We start from the raw sequence: 17964 nt of genomic DNA, 5'->3' as shown, positions 1-17964 counted from the left end.
CTCCACACAATCCATTACACTTCCTTTTGATGGCCTCTTCCATTTGATCTCTCTCATCCTGTTGTCTGCTTTGGAAGATGAATTTCCTTAAATTCCTCAAATTAGGGGACTGAGTGCAAATGCAAAATGATACAGCTCTTCAGATTCTTAGAGTGAGTACTGCACAGGACAATAGTTTTCTGCTTAGAGGACAATTAATGAACTGACCATTCCCAATCTTCAGGCCAGATATTAAACTACTCGGTTTAGGTGAGATACACCCCATGCAGAGGATCAAAACAAGACTATGCACCATTTAGTCCATCCAAATGGGACTTAAGGTGGGCTGCAAGTGGTACATACATATGCCTTTATGCTAGCTCTAAGCACAGAGGTGAATTTCACTTTCTCCCCATTCATAATGTTATCAAAGCAGAGTGGAATTTAGTTAATATTTAACCATATCATCCCATTTAATGTCCTTTGTAAGGGTCACCTTTATGAATTTCCTTTCTAGTATCTCCTGATGGGAGTTCTTTTATCTAGCATATCTGATATACACAATACTCTCCTAATAGCAAATATAAGGGCCACCTTCAATGTAATCTTCAAATTCACACTATTAGAGGAGAATAAAATTAATTCCTTTATGGCCTCCTCTGTATTCACTCAAAATGCATTATCTCATAGGCAGAATGTCCAAAACTCCATTTTGGTAGTCTAGTTTTAGGAAACTAATAATAATTGTGATATCTTTATAATTTTATCTAATAATTCTCATCTTGAAGGATCCCAAAGCAGTTTACAGCCTATCAGTATATAGAGCTCAGGCACCAATGTAGACAGCTCTGGGGTGCAGTGTGGTAGCTGTTTAACAGCTTATGGCAACACTACATAAGTATTTATTAGGAGATGAATTGGGGTGGGGGGAAGCCTAAGGAGGGATTGGATTTAGGGAGGAAAAAAAATGGAATTTGACCTGGACACTGCTGCTAATATTTCTCAGAATTTTTAATGGCCAAAATTGGTCTGGATCTTTGTTTTATGTCTCATCTAAAAGTCAGGAAAACAAGAGTATGAGTTGAGATCATTGAGTATCCCCAAATATAGTATTCACTATGGCTAAGTAATATACAAAGGCTACAGGAAATAATCAGTATGTGACTAAATCATAGGTTCTGAGGGGGAAAAAACAATAGGGTAGAATCTACCCTAGAGTAAGTTTAAAGTCAACGTAGTTACACCGAGGATGAATTAAGATATAACCCTGGCCCTTTTGCTGAATTAAGCCTATATGGAGCCAGGATAACTGCCTTCCTCAAGAAGAATGCAATGGCCTGCCATGAGGGCAACACTCATTACTAGATCTCTGCAGGAAATGCTTTCCCGTCCTGCAAAAAATGTCAAAATATTAGAAAAATGTTCCCATCCCATCTCAGGACAAAAGATCAGAATCTTGGAAACTTTGGAACTCCTTATCCTAAATGATCAGTGTCAGCAATAACCTCACTGACTTATCAGTTTGGCCAGATTTTAATCCATTTAATGTGTGCCAGGATAATTTTATAGCTTTCTAGTTTTTAATCAAAATATTGTGTGGTACCAAGTCAAAGTATGTTATATCAATATTATTTATCAGTCACACTTTGTAATCTCATAAAAAAAAATCAAGTTAGTTGGACAGAATCTATTTTCCATAAACCTGTGTTGATTTGCATTAATTACATTACCTTCCTTTAATTACTTATTAATTGAGAGACATATTATCTTGCCCAGGCCTGATGTCAGACTGAGAGGCCTATAATTAGCCACATCATCTCATTTACCCTTTTAAAAATATTGACAGACTAACTTTTTTCCAGACTTCTGGAACATCCCCAGTGTTCTAAGTTTTATTGAAAACCAACATTATCAGTCCAGCGAGCTCCTCAGCCAGCTCTTTTAAATCTCTTGGATTCATGTTATCTGGATGTGTGGACTTAAATGTCTAACTTTAGCAGATGCTGTTTAGCATCCTTCTGAGATACTAGTGGAATGGAAAGAGTGTTAGCATATTCTTTGACTACATCATCTGTTCCTTCCCCAATGCAGAACAGAAATATTTATTGAACACATTTACCTTTTCTGCTTTATTATTGATAATTCTACAAATACCATTGATGAGATTCTTTTTGTTCCTAATATACTTACAGAACTCCATTCTATTGTCTTTAACCCTGCAGGCCATAGATTTATCCTTGTGTCCCTTTCAATTTTCTACAATTAAATATAAGGACATAAGAACGGCCCTACTTGGTCAGACCAAAGGTCCATATAGCCCAGTATCCTGTCTTCTGACAGTGGCCAATGCCAGGTGCCCTAGAGGGAATGAAAAGAACAGGTAATCATCAAGTGATCCATACCCTGTTGCCCATTCCCAGATTCTGGCAAAAAGAGGCTAGGGATACCATCCTTGCCCATCCTGGCTAATAGCCATTGATGGACCTATCCTCCATTAACTTATCTAGTTCTTTTATGAATCCTGTTATAGTCTTGGCCTTCACAACATCCTCTGGCAAAAAGTTCCACAGACTGATTGTGCGTTGTGTGAAAAAATACTACCTTTTCTTTGTTTTAAACCTGCTGCCCATTAATTTAATTTGGTGACCCCTAGTTCTTGTTTTATGAGAAGGACTAATTAGTACTTCCTTTTTTACTTTCTCCACACCAGTCATGATTTTATAAACCTCAATCATATCCTCCCTTAGTCATCTCTTTTACAAGCTGAAAAGTCCCAGGCTTATTAATCTCTCCTCATACGGAAGCCGTTCCATACCCCTAAGCATTTTTGTTGCCCCTTTCTGAACCTTTTCCGTTTCCAATATATCTTTTTTGAGATGGAGTGACCACATCTGCACGCAGTATTCAAGATGTGGATGTACCATGGATTTATATAGAGGCAATATGATATTTTCTGTCTTATTATCTATCCCTTTCTTAATGCTTCCCAACGTTCTATTCGCTTTTTTGACTGCCATGGCACATTGAGTAGATGTTTTCAGGGAACTATCCACAATGACTCCAAGATCCCTTTCTTGAGTGGTAATAGCTAATTTAGACCCCGTCATTTTATATATATAGTTGGGATTATGTTTTCCAATGTGCGTTACTTTGCATTTATCTTTATCAACACTAAATTTCATTTGCCATTTTGTTGTCCAGTCACCCAGTTTTGTGAGATCCTTTTGTAGCTCTTCACGGTCTGCCTGGGACTTAACTATCTTGAATAGTTTTGTATCATCTGCAAATTTTGCCACCTCACTGTTTACCCCTTTTTCCAGATTATTTATGAATATGTTGACTAGAACTGGCCCCAGTACAGACCCATATGGGACAACACTACTTAACTCTCTCCATTCTGAAAACTGACCATTTATTCCTATCCTTTGTTTCCTATCTTTTAACCAGTTACCGATCCATGAAAGGACCTTTCCTCTTATCCCATGATAGCTTATTTTGCTTAAGAGCCTTTGGTGAGGGACCTTGTCAAAGGCTTTCTGAAAATCTAAGTACACTATATCCACTGGATCCCTCTTGTCCACATGCTTGCTGACCCTCTCAAAGAATTCTAATAGATCGGTGAGACATGATTTCCCTTTGCAAAAAACATTGCTAGTTTCTGATTAATATTCATTGTACCAATTTTTCTTTTCTTTTTTATTTCTTCATTTAATCATTTATACAGACAGCTGCCTTCACTTCCCTTCTAAACCAGGTTAGCCTTCTTCCTCGATTGTGGCTTTTGGGGCATCTAGCAAAGTGTTCATAACAATTCCTGATTATCATTTCACATTTTTTCTGATTAAATTCTTCCTCCCAGCTGATTGGGCTCATAATTGTTTTCAACATTGTGAAACTGACCCTTTTAAAAGCACCAAATATCTAATTCTGGGCTGGACCTAATTCTCTTTACACACTCTAAATGTGATGATGTCATGATTGCTTGTACATAAGCTACCATTAATTTTTAGTTCTACAATCGGTTCCTTTTTTCCTATCAAGATGAGGTCTAATATAAAATTCCCGTGTTGGACGAAGAACTTTTTGAGTTAGGAAATTGTCATCTATAACATTTAGAAATTCACAGGGATGTTTTAGTATTGTCAGCAAGAGACCTTTAGCATGTGTCACTCCAGTTGAAGTCCCCTATGATCTTGCTGCTTTTTTCCACTGCGTATTATAAATAGATGTGTAAGGAGCTGGTCATCCTGTTCCCTAGTGTCATTGGTGGTCTGTAGTGGACACCAGCTGCTACTCCATCTTGTGCTTTATCTGTTGGGACATTGATCCGTAAGCGTTTAAGATAATTTTCCTCTGAGTTATCAGTGACTCGGAAACAGGTAATACCATTTTTGAAATGGAGTGCCATTCCCCCTCCCCTTTTGTCCACTCGATGGGGTATAACCATTGATTTTTAACATTCCAGGTAGAATCAGCACATGAAATGTGTACCTTAATAAACAGAGGATCCTTCCCGAGAATGAGCATGATCTCATCCAGTTCTGATGCTAGCACACTTCTCATTAGCAGCTCCCAACTCTTCTCCCATATACCTGTTCCCATGCTAATTAAACTCAGAATGCAGGATAGGTGGTAATGTTAGTTCCAACAATGTATAATTTGTTGTTCTTTCCAGGTGCTTCTAGCCACTAGGAACCCAGGGACTCACATGGACTTCAGACCCTGTGTGTTAGCAATACCCAGGGTGTGGATGCTGCCTCTAGTTGCTAGCCTAAGTGAGGCTAAAACCAGCCACAGCACTAGCTCAAGTAGAAGAGGCTGGGGTTTGGGGGTTGAGAGCCCTGGATTCAAGTCCTGATGCCAGCTGTATGCTGCAAATTTGTGTTCAACCAGAGCACATTACACAACGGTGCCTATGTGGTACTTGAACCCTGTGGAGTTCAGAGTCAGTGATCAAGCTTGTTTGCAAGGAAAAGTATATAACATGCTGCTCTAGTTCATGTTTCCCTCTACTGGCTGGGTCCGGTGGCTATCACAGTCTACTCCTAACAGGTGCGGGAATACTCATGAAGCTCCAGTAGTCGAGGCCTGTGCTTTTGATGCTGAAGGACCTGGGTTCAGTCCACCTCAGATAACTCAGGTTGTCTGTAGGTGTCATTACACATACACAGTGAGATAATTAGCTCTTTAGCTACTGGACTAAAGTATAACGCTAGGCTCACAGGCTGTTGGTTTTATGGTGCATCAGACAGCGCTTCTGCATCCCCTAGCGCCATTCTCAGGCCTTGGTTCATTGCTTACTCAGAGGGCAGAGCATCGCTTCCTGCATTGCACCAGTACTATTTCCTGTTGAGCTTGCACTTCCTTTGGCAGTGTCCCATCCAAATACTGACCAGACTTAACCCTATGTCGTTTGTGAGCTCAGACAGCATGAGATCAGCACTAGGTGACTCAACCTGTTTGGGACAGATGGTGGGAAAGGACTTTAATTTCATAAACATTGTTCATGGTTGAGTAAAAAAAAATTCTACTTTATTTTTCAACAGAAAAATTTCCAGGCTGCAGTTCAATAAGGTGAAGCTGGAAGACGCTGGGGAGTATAGCTGTGAAGCTGAGAATGTGCTAGGGAAAGACACAGCAAAAGGCAGCCTTAATGTGAGAAGTGGTAAGTTGAGACACCAGAGACTGTCAGGAGACAGCTATTGCCTTTCTTACACTGGGGGAGCATGGTCTGCACATGATCTTTCTTGTGTATTGTTTAATACTTTCAGGATATCAAGTGAAATAATCTCGGGAGATAAAGAAAAATGCAGCCTAAGCATAAATGTTTATCGTCACCATCTGCCACTGGCAGAGTGGTTGATCTACACTTTAAATAAACTGCAGACTAAATATTATTAAAAAAACAATTGGAGGCGGTGGAAGTGGAGGAGGTGGATTTATACTTTTAGAAGCATTTCTGAGAAGCAAAGTTAAGGTATAACTTCTCTATGAGTGAAATGCCAACTGATTTTCATCCAGTAAGGTTCCTCTCCCTGGGAGTCACGTGTGGGCTAGTGAATGGAGCCAGTAGTTGGGCGTCAAAAGACTTTAAGTTTTGTTACAGACTTGGCCATGTCACATGATCCTCCTCCTGCTTACTACTGCAAATAATAATACTGCTCAAATAGGATTAAGTTGTGTTGCTCCCAGCTTTAAATGGGACTATTTTCAGTATTAAGCAGGCCTTCGGTAGTGTTTGCAGACTTCGGCCTCTACTTGTAACGTTGGGTAGGTTAATCAACCTCTCTGTATGTCTTAGTTAACCCATCTGTAAAAATAAAGGATACTTATCCAGATCTGTAAAGGCCTCCAGATGCAAAATGCTAGTTGTGTATTAAGCATTGGGTCTGAAGAGAGCCTTCAGGCTCTGCTATATCTTTTCCATTTACGAAAAGAATCCAAAGTTAGTTAACTGGACAGCACAGCCTCTTTAAACTGTTTGAACTGCATTCTCAAATCTGGACAGTCATTACGATAGCAACATATGCATGCGCAACAGATAAGTACGCCTGGAAATCAGACACAGAGTGCATGTATTTTATGGTCTCCACTTAGGCAGCTGTGTTGTGAAAATGTAGCCCTTTTATCAGTCTCAGATGGATGAAATATAAGTCACTGACAATCCTTTCCGCTCAGTGAGGATGGAGTCTGCCTGTGTGATTGTACACAGACTAGCACAACTGAGGTCTGATAGGAATGCCAGTGAAATGCAAAGCAGAATTATGGCAATTTAACGCTGCTAGTTCCCACAAATTCAGACGGCTTCCACATTATGTAGCGTATAAATGTTTCTTCAGACAACAGGTAGGGTATGATGTGAGAGGTGTGTGTTGGAGGAAAGGACAAAGGGTTTTCATTCATTCCCTGCCTAGCTTGGAGGTTGCATCTCAGACAAATGTCCACAATCTCACCTGGAATTTGCAAGGGCTATTCTGGCCACTGAAAACCAGAAATAACAAATGCAAAGTTCTGGTCTCTTGGCCTAATTCTCTGGGCTGTCCCCTTACTGAGTGGGAGCTGTAGATTCCATGGTGAGGGAAGCACTAGAAATACAGAAAGACTGACTCAGTGGTGCAGTCGTACCTACTGTAGCGGTATTAATCCACCACCAAAGCTTCCTCATAAGCATACCTTAGTGGCATTTAGCTGCATTAACAGTAACATCTTTACTGTTGTTACTTGCCAGTCATCAGCATTAGTGCGGAATAGCCAGGGGTGAAAGTAACTTAGGGCTGGTCTACACTGTGTGTGTGGGGGGGTGTCGATGTAAGCTACGCAACTTCAGCTACGGGAATAGCGTAGCTGAAGTCGATGTATCTTATTTCGACTTACCTCCTGTCCTCATGGTGCGGGATCGATGGCTGCAGCTCCCCCATCGACTCCGCTTCTGCCTCTCACCCTGGTGGAGTTCTGGAGTTGACGGGAACGCGTTCGGGGATCGATCGATACCTGCCGATCCGGCGGGCAGTGTGGACGTACCCTTAACGGACTTACCGGTACGTCGCAGTCCTTATCAGGCATGGCCTCAACCCAAAGAGGCGTGGCTTCAATGGGAATAGGCGGGGCCTTTCAGGATTTAAAGGCCCTGGGGCCCTGGCCAGAGCCCCAGGGCCTTTAAATTACCCCGGAGCTACCAGCTGCAGAGGCGACTGGGAGCCCTGGGGCTCAGGGGCGAATTAAAGGGCCCGGGGCTCTGGCCGCAGCGGAGCTCCGGGCCCTTTAGATCTCCTCCAGAGCTCTGCCGCTGCTGGGGTGGCTCCAGTAGCGATTTAAAGGGCCAGAGGCTCCGGCCGCTGCAGGGAGCCCCAGGCCCTTTAAATCACCGCTGGAGAAGCCGGTCCAGTCTGGCACGGCGTACCGGCTCTTGCTGGCACAGCGTACCGGACTGTACCAGCTTACTTTCACCTCTGGGAATAGCTGATACTTAGTACAAGACCTAGGGCTCTAATGGTGGTCACTTGTGAAAGGTAAATATAAAGGTGGTGGTCACTGTATGCAATCACAGTCCACCACTACTCTGACCTTGTCAGTCTCCTCTTTGAATCCTTTCATTGGCTACCTCTGCTTCTGGCCCAAGTTCAAACTTCTCGTTCTCCCACACTGCCTACATCTTTGCTCACCCAGAGTCTCCCGCCTAAGCAGGCACTGCATGCTTCTCGCATTCTCATTTTACTGTCAAATTCTTCCAGTCTGCCCCCTCCAGCTGTCCTTATGCACCAAACAGTGACCCCTCTTTTTTCATATCTCTCCTTAAAGAACATGTCTTACGTGATGCCTTTCAGTAGTATGCTTTCCATGATATTTGCTCCTCTTTGAGTCTGTATCTTCCTCTGGTGGGTAAACTTCACTGTCTTGTCTATGAATTAAATTGTAAGCTCCTTGGGGCAGGTCCTGTGCCTTTCTTTCAGCATGAGCCTACTGCATAAATCGCTTTCTTATTCTATAAAGGACATCGATAAAACAGTAAAGAAAGCAGGAAACACAAATACAGCAAAATAGGAAAGAACATGTACACGAGACATTCACACTGAACAGTGGTGGCTGTACTACATAAACGGTCAAAGAAAACCAGACACAGGTTACTCATGCCCTGATCCTAGGTCTTTGATTCATAATTCGTCAAAATGGACTTCACCTGAGTAAAGCAAAGAAGAGAAAGGGAAGAAATAGGAATAAAACCCAAGGCTGTGAGAACAATCACTATAAAATCCCATGTCTTCTGCAAGAAAAATCTCAAAATTCTAGATCTTTTTATGGGTGACAAGACGGATGCCAATTTAACTGATATGATAAAGGTACGGTCTGACCCAGATACCCTTGCATGTGGCTGCTCCATTGTGCAATATAACAGCGTGGTACTGCTGTGGGTTTTTTGTTTTGTATTTTTAATTAAAGGGAGAGTTTAGCTCTAGTGAAAGGTACTGGACTGATACCAGGCACTGAGATTCATAGGGCTGATCCCAGCTGCTGATCTCCCACACAGGGGTGCAGCCAGTGCTTAAGTTGTAATGAAAGAGGTACCGGGGCTTAAACAATGATTTAATTTTAAATTTATGACTTTGAATTGGCAATAATACCACCATACATTCAGTCATAACACATTTATTTGAAAGAGTAGCCCACTGTCTAAGGTGCCACAAGGACTCCTTGTTTTTTTTGCTGATATAGACTAACACGGCTACCACTGAAACCTGTACTGTACTAGTGTTATGTTTACAACCATGTATTCTACATCATATACAAAGTAGTAGCTTGTGCAGAAAAAAATTAAAAGCAACTACAGGAAAAAAAAAGTCTGAATATATTTGCTAGCTACAGACCTCTCCATCTTTGCCCTGGTTCTCTCCCTAGTATTGTTACACAATGTTATTCTAACACCTCCCTTATTCTCTGCCCTGCTGTACCCGCCCCCCAAACACACACACATCCACAACCATTCTTTGTTCAGTTGAAATGACAATAACTATGGTATTATATTGTTCTACTACTTAACAACCAGCTATGGTGCTTCACAGTAACAACTTTTAAATGAGTCACCAAAAATAGTTAATGATGTCTGCTTTGTTTTCTATATTGTTAAGGAACATTATTAAGAGCAATGAAAAATTATATTTTCGTATGGACTGAACAAATGTAACCAAACTAAAAAAAAAAAAAAAGATTTAAGACCTTTCTTTACCCTAATCCTGCAGTGTTTGAGAGAAGTGGTGTTGGATACAGCCTTGTGCTTTACTTCACCAGAAAATACCAGCAAGTATATTTGCATCCCCTACTAGAGCTCTGCATGGGACGATTTTTTTTAATCCTACTCCCGTCCCACCCTGAGATACCCACTCCTGCATTGTTTGAGTTTTCCCCCGCTATTATGGCAGCGGGTCCTGGGGCTCCCAGTCCTGCTGCAAGGCACTACTCCCTACCGCTTTTTTTTTCATTCGCTCCATTTTTCTGCCCTAGCTTTGCACCCGGGTGGCTGCACTGCTCGTCCCTCCCTCGTTATGACCCTGATGGATACAACTATGTTGAGAATTTTAAGAAAAACATGTTTCAGAAGAAAAAATAGAGATTTTTTTTCACTTTCCTAACTGGTGCAGCAAGCCCAGAGGGGTGGGGGCTCAGACCTGACAAGCCCCAGCATAAATTAAGCCCAGGCTGCAGCATTATAAGTGGAGACCTGGGTGGACCCCCAAAGCTAGTAACGAGCCTCCTGGGCCAATGGGAGTGTGTCACCTCCCCCCCCCCCCCCCATGGGCACTAGGGTGACCAGATAGCAAGTTTTAAAAATCAGGACGGGGGTGGGGAGTAATAGGAGCCTATATAAGAAAAAGCCCCAAATATTGGGACTGTCCCTATCAAATCGGGACATTTGGTCACCCTAGTGGGCACTCTGTCCCCTTCTAGCTATGGCTGTGCTGCAGGTGGAGGTTGATAAGGCTGCTACAGTCTTGGCTCACAGAGCAGGCTCTCTTAGCTCATACTTTAGAGGCACATGCGTTTTGATCCATAAGTTTGGGGTTCGATCCCTGCTGCCCACAACCCAGCCAGGGGGCACTATAATTTTTGCAAAGTAATTTTTACTCCTCCCCACCGACACTTTTATTTATTTATTTATTTCCTTTTGAGAAAGGTGTCTATTCCAAGTTCTAGGATCCTTGGCTAGGAATTGAATTGGAAATGTAATCCATAACAAAGGCCACAAATAAATAAGAGCAAAAAAGGAGTACCAAACCGATAGCCACTCGTTACTCTCAAAAATGCTAATCAGCAAAAATAAACATCCTCCCCATCCCCCTTCCCCACCCTCAATTCTCACTGAACCAAAACTTTCCATCCCCCACAGCTGAGCCCCTTATAATGGATGGCCTTTTCAGGGCAACATGTCCAAGCTACTGCAGAACAGGGAGCAGGGAATTCTAAAGTTCCTCGTGTAGCACATGCCCAGTCATCAGCCTCCTTTCTGATAACCCAGGGGGCTCCAGCACAAGTGCTTCTGCCAAGCACAACCACAGCAGGACCACATGGAACGAGGCCTCTCTCAGCCAAGTAGGCCCATGAAGAACTTTATTGGCTGAGATTAGCCCCTTAAATGCAACCCAGGCAGTCAGTCCATACACAGCACTAGTGAGAGTTTTCAGTTGCTGAAACTGAAACATTTTCACTTTTTTTGAGGAAAATTAGAATTTTCCAACCACCTCCTTCAAGTAATCTACTCTTGAAGTGCCAGTGGCATAGATTGTACTGACGAGGCCACATCCAAGAGACAGAAATGCCGCCCCCTCCTTACCAGATGCATGTGGAGAACCTGAGTTTCAAACCTCTTTTTGCTTTTGTTTGTGTTTTCCTTTAATTGCTCTTTCCCACTTTTCTCTTTCTGCTCACCTTTCAGAGAGGTAAGTGGTGGGCATCCCAGTACTGCATCCACAAGGTGATTTCCCAGAAGTGTCTCCTAGGCCTTGTGGTCCTGCCGGTGTCTCCTTTTCCTTTTGCAAATGTTGAGGGAGATAAGGAGCTGTGCACTGGATAGTGATGGTGCCAGCTGGTGACACCTGTCAGCCATCTTGAATATAGTGAATAAGGAATGCGCATGCCTAGAATTTTCCAGTATTTCCATTCCAAAGCAAAGCACTAGTCTGTCTAGTCTGATATATTTCCTTGGGTAGTGGCTACTGTATTGCACAGAGGAAGGTGAAAAAACAAACAGTTCACCATTGTGAATCTGAGAAATTCCTTCCTATCTTCTGCTAACTGATCAGTTTAAGCCCTGCAGCATACATGCTGATCATCTATTGCATTACTTTATCTTGCATAGCTACAAATGTTACTTACAGTCATAAGCCTACCTTTTCTTAAACTCAGTCAGTGTTTGTCTCAGTGGCCTCCTGTGGTCCCATCTTTGGTTACTAGTCACCATTATGTCAAGGAAGGAATCCGTCATTCAACTGTCTCATCTACGTGTCAAATTCAGGGCTGTATATCCATTTCCTCCTGCTGCTTTTTAAACACAGGGATAATAATAGAGTGAAACTTCTTAGATCTGGTGGAATAACAAAGCAATGCACTGTGCTGGGGCACTCCTTAACATAACTGCTTTCCCTGATTATTCAAATAAGAACGCTGAATAGGCCAACCCCTACAGACACATTTAAAATCCTCCTTGAATATTCTGTACCAGCAAATCCCTCAACACCTGTTCCAACACATATCCCCAAAATAGCTAATCGACCATGATCTTTAGCTGCAAATGAATATTTTGTTCACTACCTTCTACCTTAATTTCCCCAGGAACAACGAATGCACCACAAGTCTTACCTGCTTCAGAAACTAAATTAGTTGTAATGGAAGACGAGTGTAAGTACCCCCCCCCCCCCCCCAGATTCTTTCTCTTTATTTATTTTGCTTTGATAACACATTTCACTTTAATATTTTATCACATCCTGGCATATACTTAATCTCCACTTCTGTTTAGTTTCCAAGAAAGGCCTTGATCGCTAACTAAATCCTTCAAAGAAAATGTTTGTTTCTGATACCCAAGCTCCAGAGAGAGAGGAGCAATTAACAAATGTTGGAATCCTAACTTGACAATCAAGGTGCTTTAAAAGTTTTAGCCAGGGCCGGTGTAACCACTAGGCAAACTAGGCGGCCACCTAGAGCGCCAAGATTTGGGGGCGCCAAAAAACGGTGCCCAAAAATTGTCTTTTACACTATTGCTCCCGGTGGGGGGATGGGCCACTCGCAACCGCGTAAGCACCTACCTCTGCGGGCATCCTCTGCAACCGGGGCCCCGCCGCCTCCCTCCACCATGCCCCACATCACTGCCCGCCTCCGCCCGCCCTGCCAGCCGGGAGCCGCTGCCTCCCCGAGCTGCCACATCGCTCCCTAGCCCGCTCCCTCTGGCTCTGACAGTCCCGGTCCCCCTGCCGCAGCAGCGGCTGCTGCCCAAGGGCTGTCGGCTGCAGATCGGAGTGGGTGACAGCAGCCCACCTGCAGCTGGCCCTATTGACAGCAATGCAGTGCCGGGGAGGGGCAGGCTGGGGGAAAGGAAGAGGAGACCTTGGCCACCGCCGGTCCAACTGTGGGGGTGGATCATGGCCCTGCCAGAGGATACAGGGTTAAAGAGCTGGAAAAGTGTAACCATCCTCAGCACATGCCACCTTCCAAGGCTTCATCCCTGCAGCCCTGTGGAGCAGGTAAATAGAGCCCCATTTTTGGGGAAACTGAGGCAGAAAACAGGGACGTGACTTGCCCAAGGTCACCCGGGGAGCCATTGTCAGAGTCCTGCTTTGAACACAGGAGATTGAGGCTTCCAGTTCTGCGCTGGCTCAGACCATTAGACCAGAGGCCTTCAAGCCCTGAGCTGTGCACCCGCCCACACAATGTATTAATCTGAGATTCAGGGGCAGCACACTGCAAGTTTTCCGTGAAGAAACACGGCTGTCTCAAGCCCTTATGGCTACAAGGAAAATCTTCCAAAGCTGATGGGCATCTAACTGACACAGTTCTGTCTGCCTGAGTCTTCAGCTGGGACAACAGCTCTAGGAAATGTGGCAGTATCTGTTAAATCTAATTATGACACTGTCAGAGCCAGATTTTCATGTAACGTGGGTGTCCAGTTGTGTGGTGCACAACCACTGCAAGTGTGCGAGCAACTCAGGTTAAGTGCAGGCTGCAGCACCCAAGAGATTTTTGTTCTCCCACTGAATGACAGCAGATGCACCAGTAACTTTACTAGGTAGAAGTTTAGTGACCACATTAGGGCCATATCCTCCCCACTCCCAGCATTGGGCCAACTGCCCCTCATCATTCTCCTGATTGCTTGTATTGTTATTGATGGGAGATCTGCTGTGGATTGAGGTGTGTATATGGACCTGCCTTTGCAGGCTCAGTCCTGGCCCAGCATTCGAAATAAATTGCCCTGAGTTTCAGAAGTACTGAGAACCCTGGAGTTCCCACAGACATTGGGGGAACCGCAGGTGCTCAGCATCTCTGAAAATCAGACCCAGAATGACACTGATGCCTCTGCCCTGGGCCAGAGCTCTCTGAGTAAGGGGCTTCAGCAGCGATTGGCATGGGGCAGAGTAAAGCAACCAGGACGGTCATGACAGAGGCTGGAACACTGTCCTCACCTCACACCTGTGGGGAAGACAGGCCTTCAGACACCCCCTCCCGCCTGCATTGCACTTTCCAGCCCAGGTGCAAGGAACCATTTCACACCAGGTGCTGTGGGGAGCTGAAACCCAGAACGGGGAAGTAACTTGCCTGAAGTCATCCAGTGAGTTGGTGCCAGGGTGGAGAATAGAAGCCAGATCCCAACTCCCAGCTCTGTGCTCTGCTCCCCAAAACAGCCCTTTCCAGATCTGGGGGGGGAGGGGTGCAGAGGGGCAACTCTAGCCACCTGCAGGAGACCCAAGGCCATTTATTTTCATTAAATATGTAGACTAAATAATGAAATTAATACATTTTCAAGCCGAACGTATATTAATTCTAATGAACAATGCCACATTATTCAGTATTCATTTTTGAAACTTTATAATATGCGATGCTCCAGGGCAAGGGGAGGGGGAGGGGGAACGCAAGGTGGAAGTTTCGCCTAGAGTGCAAAATATTCTTGCACCGGCCTTGGTTTTAGCCATGCTTTAAGAGATGCAAACTCTTTCAGTGAATAGGTTTTATTTATATAGGTTATATATATGCATACTTTATTTTCTATTTTTCAGTTTGTTTTTTATTTTTTCCACAAGGATAAGTAGGAATATAGGAAACCAAGAAAAAGTACCTTTGTAATACATGCATAGTATGGATAGTAGCAGGCAAATAGAATTGTACTCCATCACTGTATTTTTATCATACATTTCTAGAGAGCAAGGGCAGATTTACTGATATATTTCATTTGGCTGAAATGTTTTTATCGTTCATTTTTATTAGATTATTCCTTTCGTGAAAAACATAGAACATTAAAAATAGAACTACAAAAGCTAGCCACCAAGCAAATCTATAAAAGACTGATGTCTGTCAGATATATTTATTATACTGTCAGTTCATTCAAGAGTATAATGCTGTTTCTATAAATGAGTCCCTCTCCCTTTTCAAAGACACACGACTAACCTAACACAAACAATACACTGGACATCCCATAATGATCTCATCTAAGCTGGCTTCAATGCTTAGAACTGTAGATCAAACAATTACAGTGCAGACTGCTGTACCTCTGTGGTGAAGATTTCAGGTCTGGGGCCATAATCTTTTTGGATTCATTGGGAATACTCCTGTGAGGAAAGTCAGTCTCACACTTAAGTTTGCAGGCTCAGGGCTTAGTTTCAGCCCTTAAATCACCTTCTCTCCCTACCAATCTTTTGAGTGTGTTATTTCCAGAACCTAACAGCAAATCATTTATATATGTAAATGATATGTTAAAAACAGTTACATGAACATTACAAACCAAGGTGATACTACTTGTACATTTCCAAGAAATAATGACTATCTGCTGTGCCTTGCTGTTCACCTAGCGCCTGACTGTGTGATAGCAACATGAACCACTTCGCCCGTGGAACTAATATGTAGGATTGGGTCATTTAAGGACTTGATCCTGCATCCCATACTTCTAGCTAGTGCAGTCAGGATCCTCTATCTGTTGTCATTAATAATATAATGTTATATGTGTGCATGGCCCGTGACAGATAAAGGAACTATAGTGTCTCTGCCTTGAAGAACATATAGTCCAAAGGCCTTACCTTGCTCCAAACACAAGTAGTTCTGTTGGGTTGGATTGCTAATGGGAGTGAAGTTTTTGGGATAACGCTGTAAATTAAGACGTGACATGACAAAAGAAGGTAAGAAATGCTGGGTTGGGGAAAGGTTGAGTTTATAGTGGTTACAATTTTAATGTGGATTCTTTCTGTTTGGAAGGATCCATCTTCTGGCTATTAAACTACCTACCAGTACCCACAGAAATTATCATTGTGGTGTACCAATAGGCATATTATTAAGGTTTCCTAGTAGAAAACTAAGCAATTTCCCACCTTCCCACCCCAATGTTTTAAGAAAATAAAAGTCCACATGTATCTAGTTCTGCCCATGCATTTTATAGTAGGTAAAGTTTTCAAGTATATCAGGTAACAACATCTGGATACAATTTTATTAGGGTTCCTAATTAGAAAAGCAGTTTGTCTTTAAAAAGGGTTTATTCTCTTAGAGTCCATCCCCTTCTAATTTAATCCTGTGCTTATGCTAAATGCTGCATGAGCAACATCAGGCTAAGATGTGGCAAATTATGGCACCATAAATACAGGTTTCTCCAGCAGAATCTGCTGTCAGTTACACCAGTATAAATCCAGAGTAATGATGTGCTTCACTGGAGTCATTCTGGATTTAACCTGGTTTAACTGAAAGCTGAATATTATGAATTCCCTGCAATATCAAGCAAAGGGAGAAAGCTTTTACGGGAGTTTTCCCTGTGTAACCAGTGGGGAAAATGGGCCTACACACTGTATTCCAACAAGAAAAAGAGAATCAGAAAACTGCTATGTAGGTAAATTTTCATTCTGTTTGTCTTCTTTCTTTTCCACCCAAGCTTGCAGCTGTGTGAAAGTCTCCCTGTTTCAGTAAATGTCACCTCCACTTTGGAAATGATGGCACATTGTTATTTTGAAGCCGGGCTCTGTTTTTTCTTTATTATGGAGATGTAGGAAGCTCTCCATAATTAAGGCAGTAATTGGCTTTTTCCATTACAAGCTTTACTGTGAACCCCATCAAACCTCACCAAAATGAAACCACTCTACCTGAAATTTCTTATGTGGTCACTGAAGACCAGTGCCACATCTGTGTGTTTTAAAGTGTGTGGTAAGTGGAGAAGGTGTTTGTGAGGTGGCAATAGGTAAAATCAGAATTGCCTCACTCTTGTAAAATTATGATATATAAATTCTCCATGTTATATTCAAAAAAATAAAAAATAAAATAAAAAGCTTAGCTTAGAACCTCTAAATGATCCTTACCTCAGGTTGGTGCCGTTCATTGTTTTGGGGAAGGTTTGTAGGTTGTTACCTGCACTTTTCAAACCTCTGAGAACTCCCAGGGGATTCCAGGGAGTTTATATGGTGCTTACTTGTGGATGTAAAGCCACAGCTCACCAGTAGGGAGCAGTGTATGGGGTGCTGCAGCCAGGCAGTCCACTACTTTGCCCTTTGTTCAGCAATTCATGCTGGTGCGAAGGAAGCACCCGACTTTGACTTGGCAGGTGAATTAGACCCAATGCTTGTGAAAGCAGAGGGAGATCATGGCTACTGGTTGAGGCATGCTGTACTTTTTCCAATTCTAATATATCTGTTTTGGGATAGCTCAGTGGTTTGAGCATTGGCCTACTAAACCCAGGGTTGTGAGTTCAATCCTTGAGGGGGCCACTTAGGGATCTGGGGCAAAATCAGTACTTGGTCCTGCTAGTGAAGGCAGGGGGCTGGACTTGATGACCTTTCAAGGTCCCTTCCAGTTCTAGGAGATAGGGTATCTCCATTAATTTAATTTAACCAGAACGGCACACAGTATTCAAAGTGTAGGTGTACCATGAATTTACACAGTGTCGTCACGATATTTTCTGTCTTATTATCTATCCCTTTTCTAATGGTTCCTAACATTCTGTTAGCTTTTTTGACTGCCTCTGCACATTGAGAAGATGTTTTTCAGAGAACTATCCACAATTATCCTTTTCAGCAGTTCTAATGCCTAGGCAGTTATTTCCCATTTTGTAGCTGGGCATTTAATTTTTCCCGAAATGAAGTACTTTGCACTTGTCTTTAATGTCATAAAACTATCTGAGCTTCCTTATGCATCATCCTTTGTATTGCTTATTTCAGGGGTGCCTAGAGTTAGGGCTTTTAATCCGAGGCACAACAGGACTGAGACACCAAGATGCTATGTTGCAACTATAGATAGAATATGATCGGTCCTATAGGTATA

At 42.9% G+C, this 17964-nt stretch overlaps 1 protein-coding gene across 1 annotated transcript in view; it reads left to right on the top strand.

Moving 5' to 3' along the window:
• The window catches only part of NRG2 (neuregulin 2), a 331862-nt gene that overhangs the window by 252591 nt on the left and 61307 nt on the right, over window positions 1-17964 (top strand). The window contains exon 4 of the mRNA XM_034778371.1: window positions 5526-5644. Within this exon, the coding sequence (XP_034634262.1) occupies window positions 5526-5644 (119 nt within the window). The remainder of the gene's footprint in view (window positions 1-5525; window positions 5645-17964) is intronic.

This window comes from Trachemys scripta, chromosome 8, assembly GCF_013100865.1.
Source record: "Trachemys scripta elegans isolate TJP31775 chromosome 8, CAS_Tse_1.0, whole genome shotgun sequence".
NCBI classification, from domain to species: domain Eukaryota; kingdom Metazoa; phylum Chordata; order Testudines; family Emydidae; genus Trachemys; species Trachemys scripta.
The sequence above is the reverse complement of the archived record's forward strand: the minus strand, read 5'-3'. Positions and strand labels throughout refer to the sequence as shown.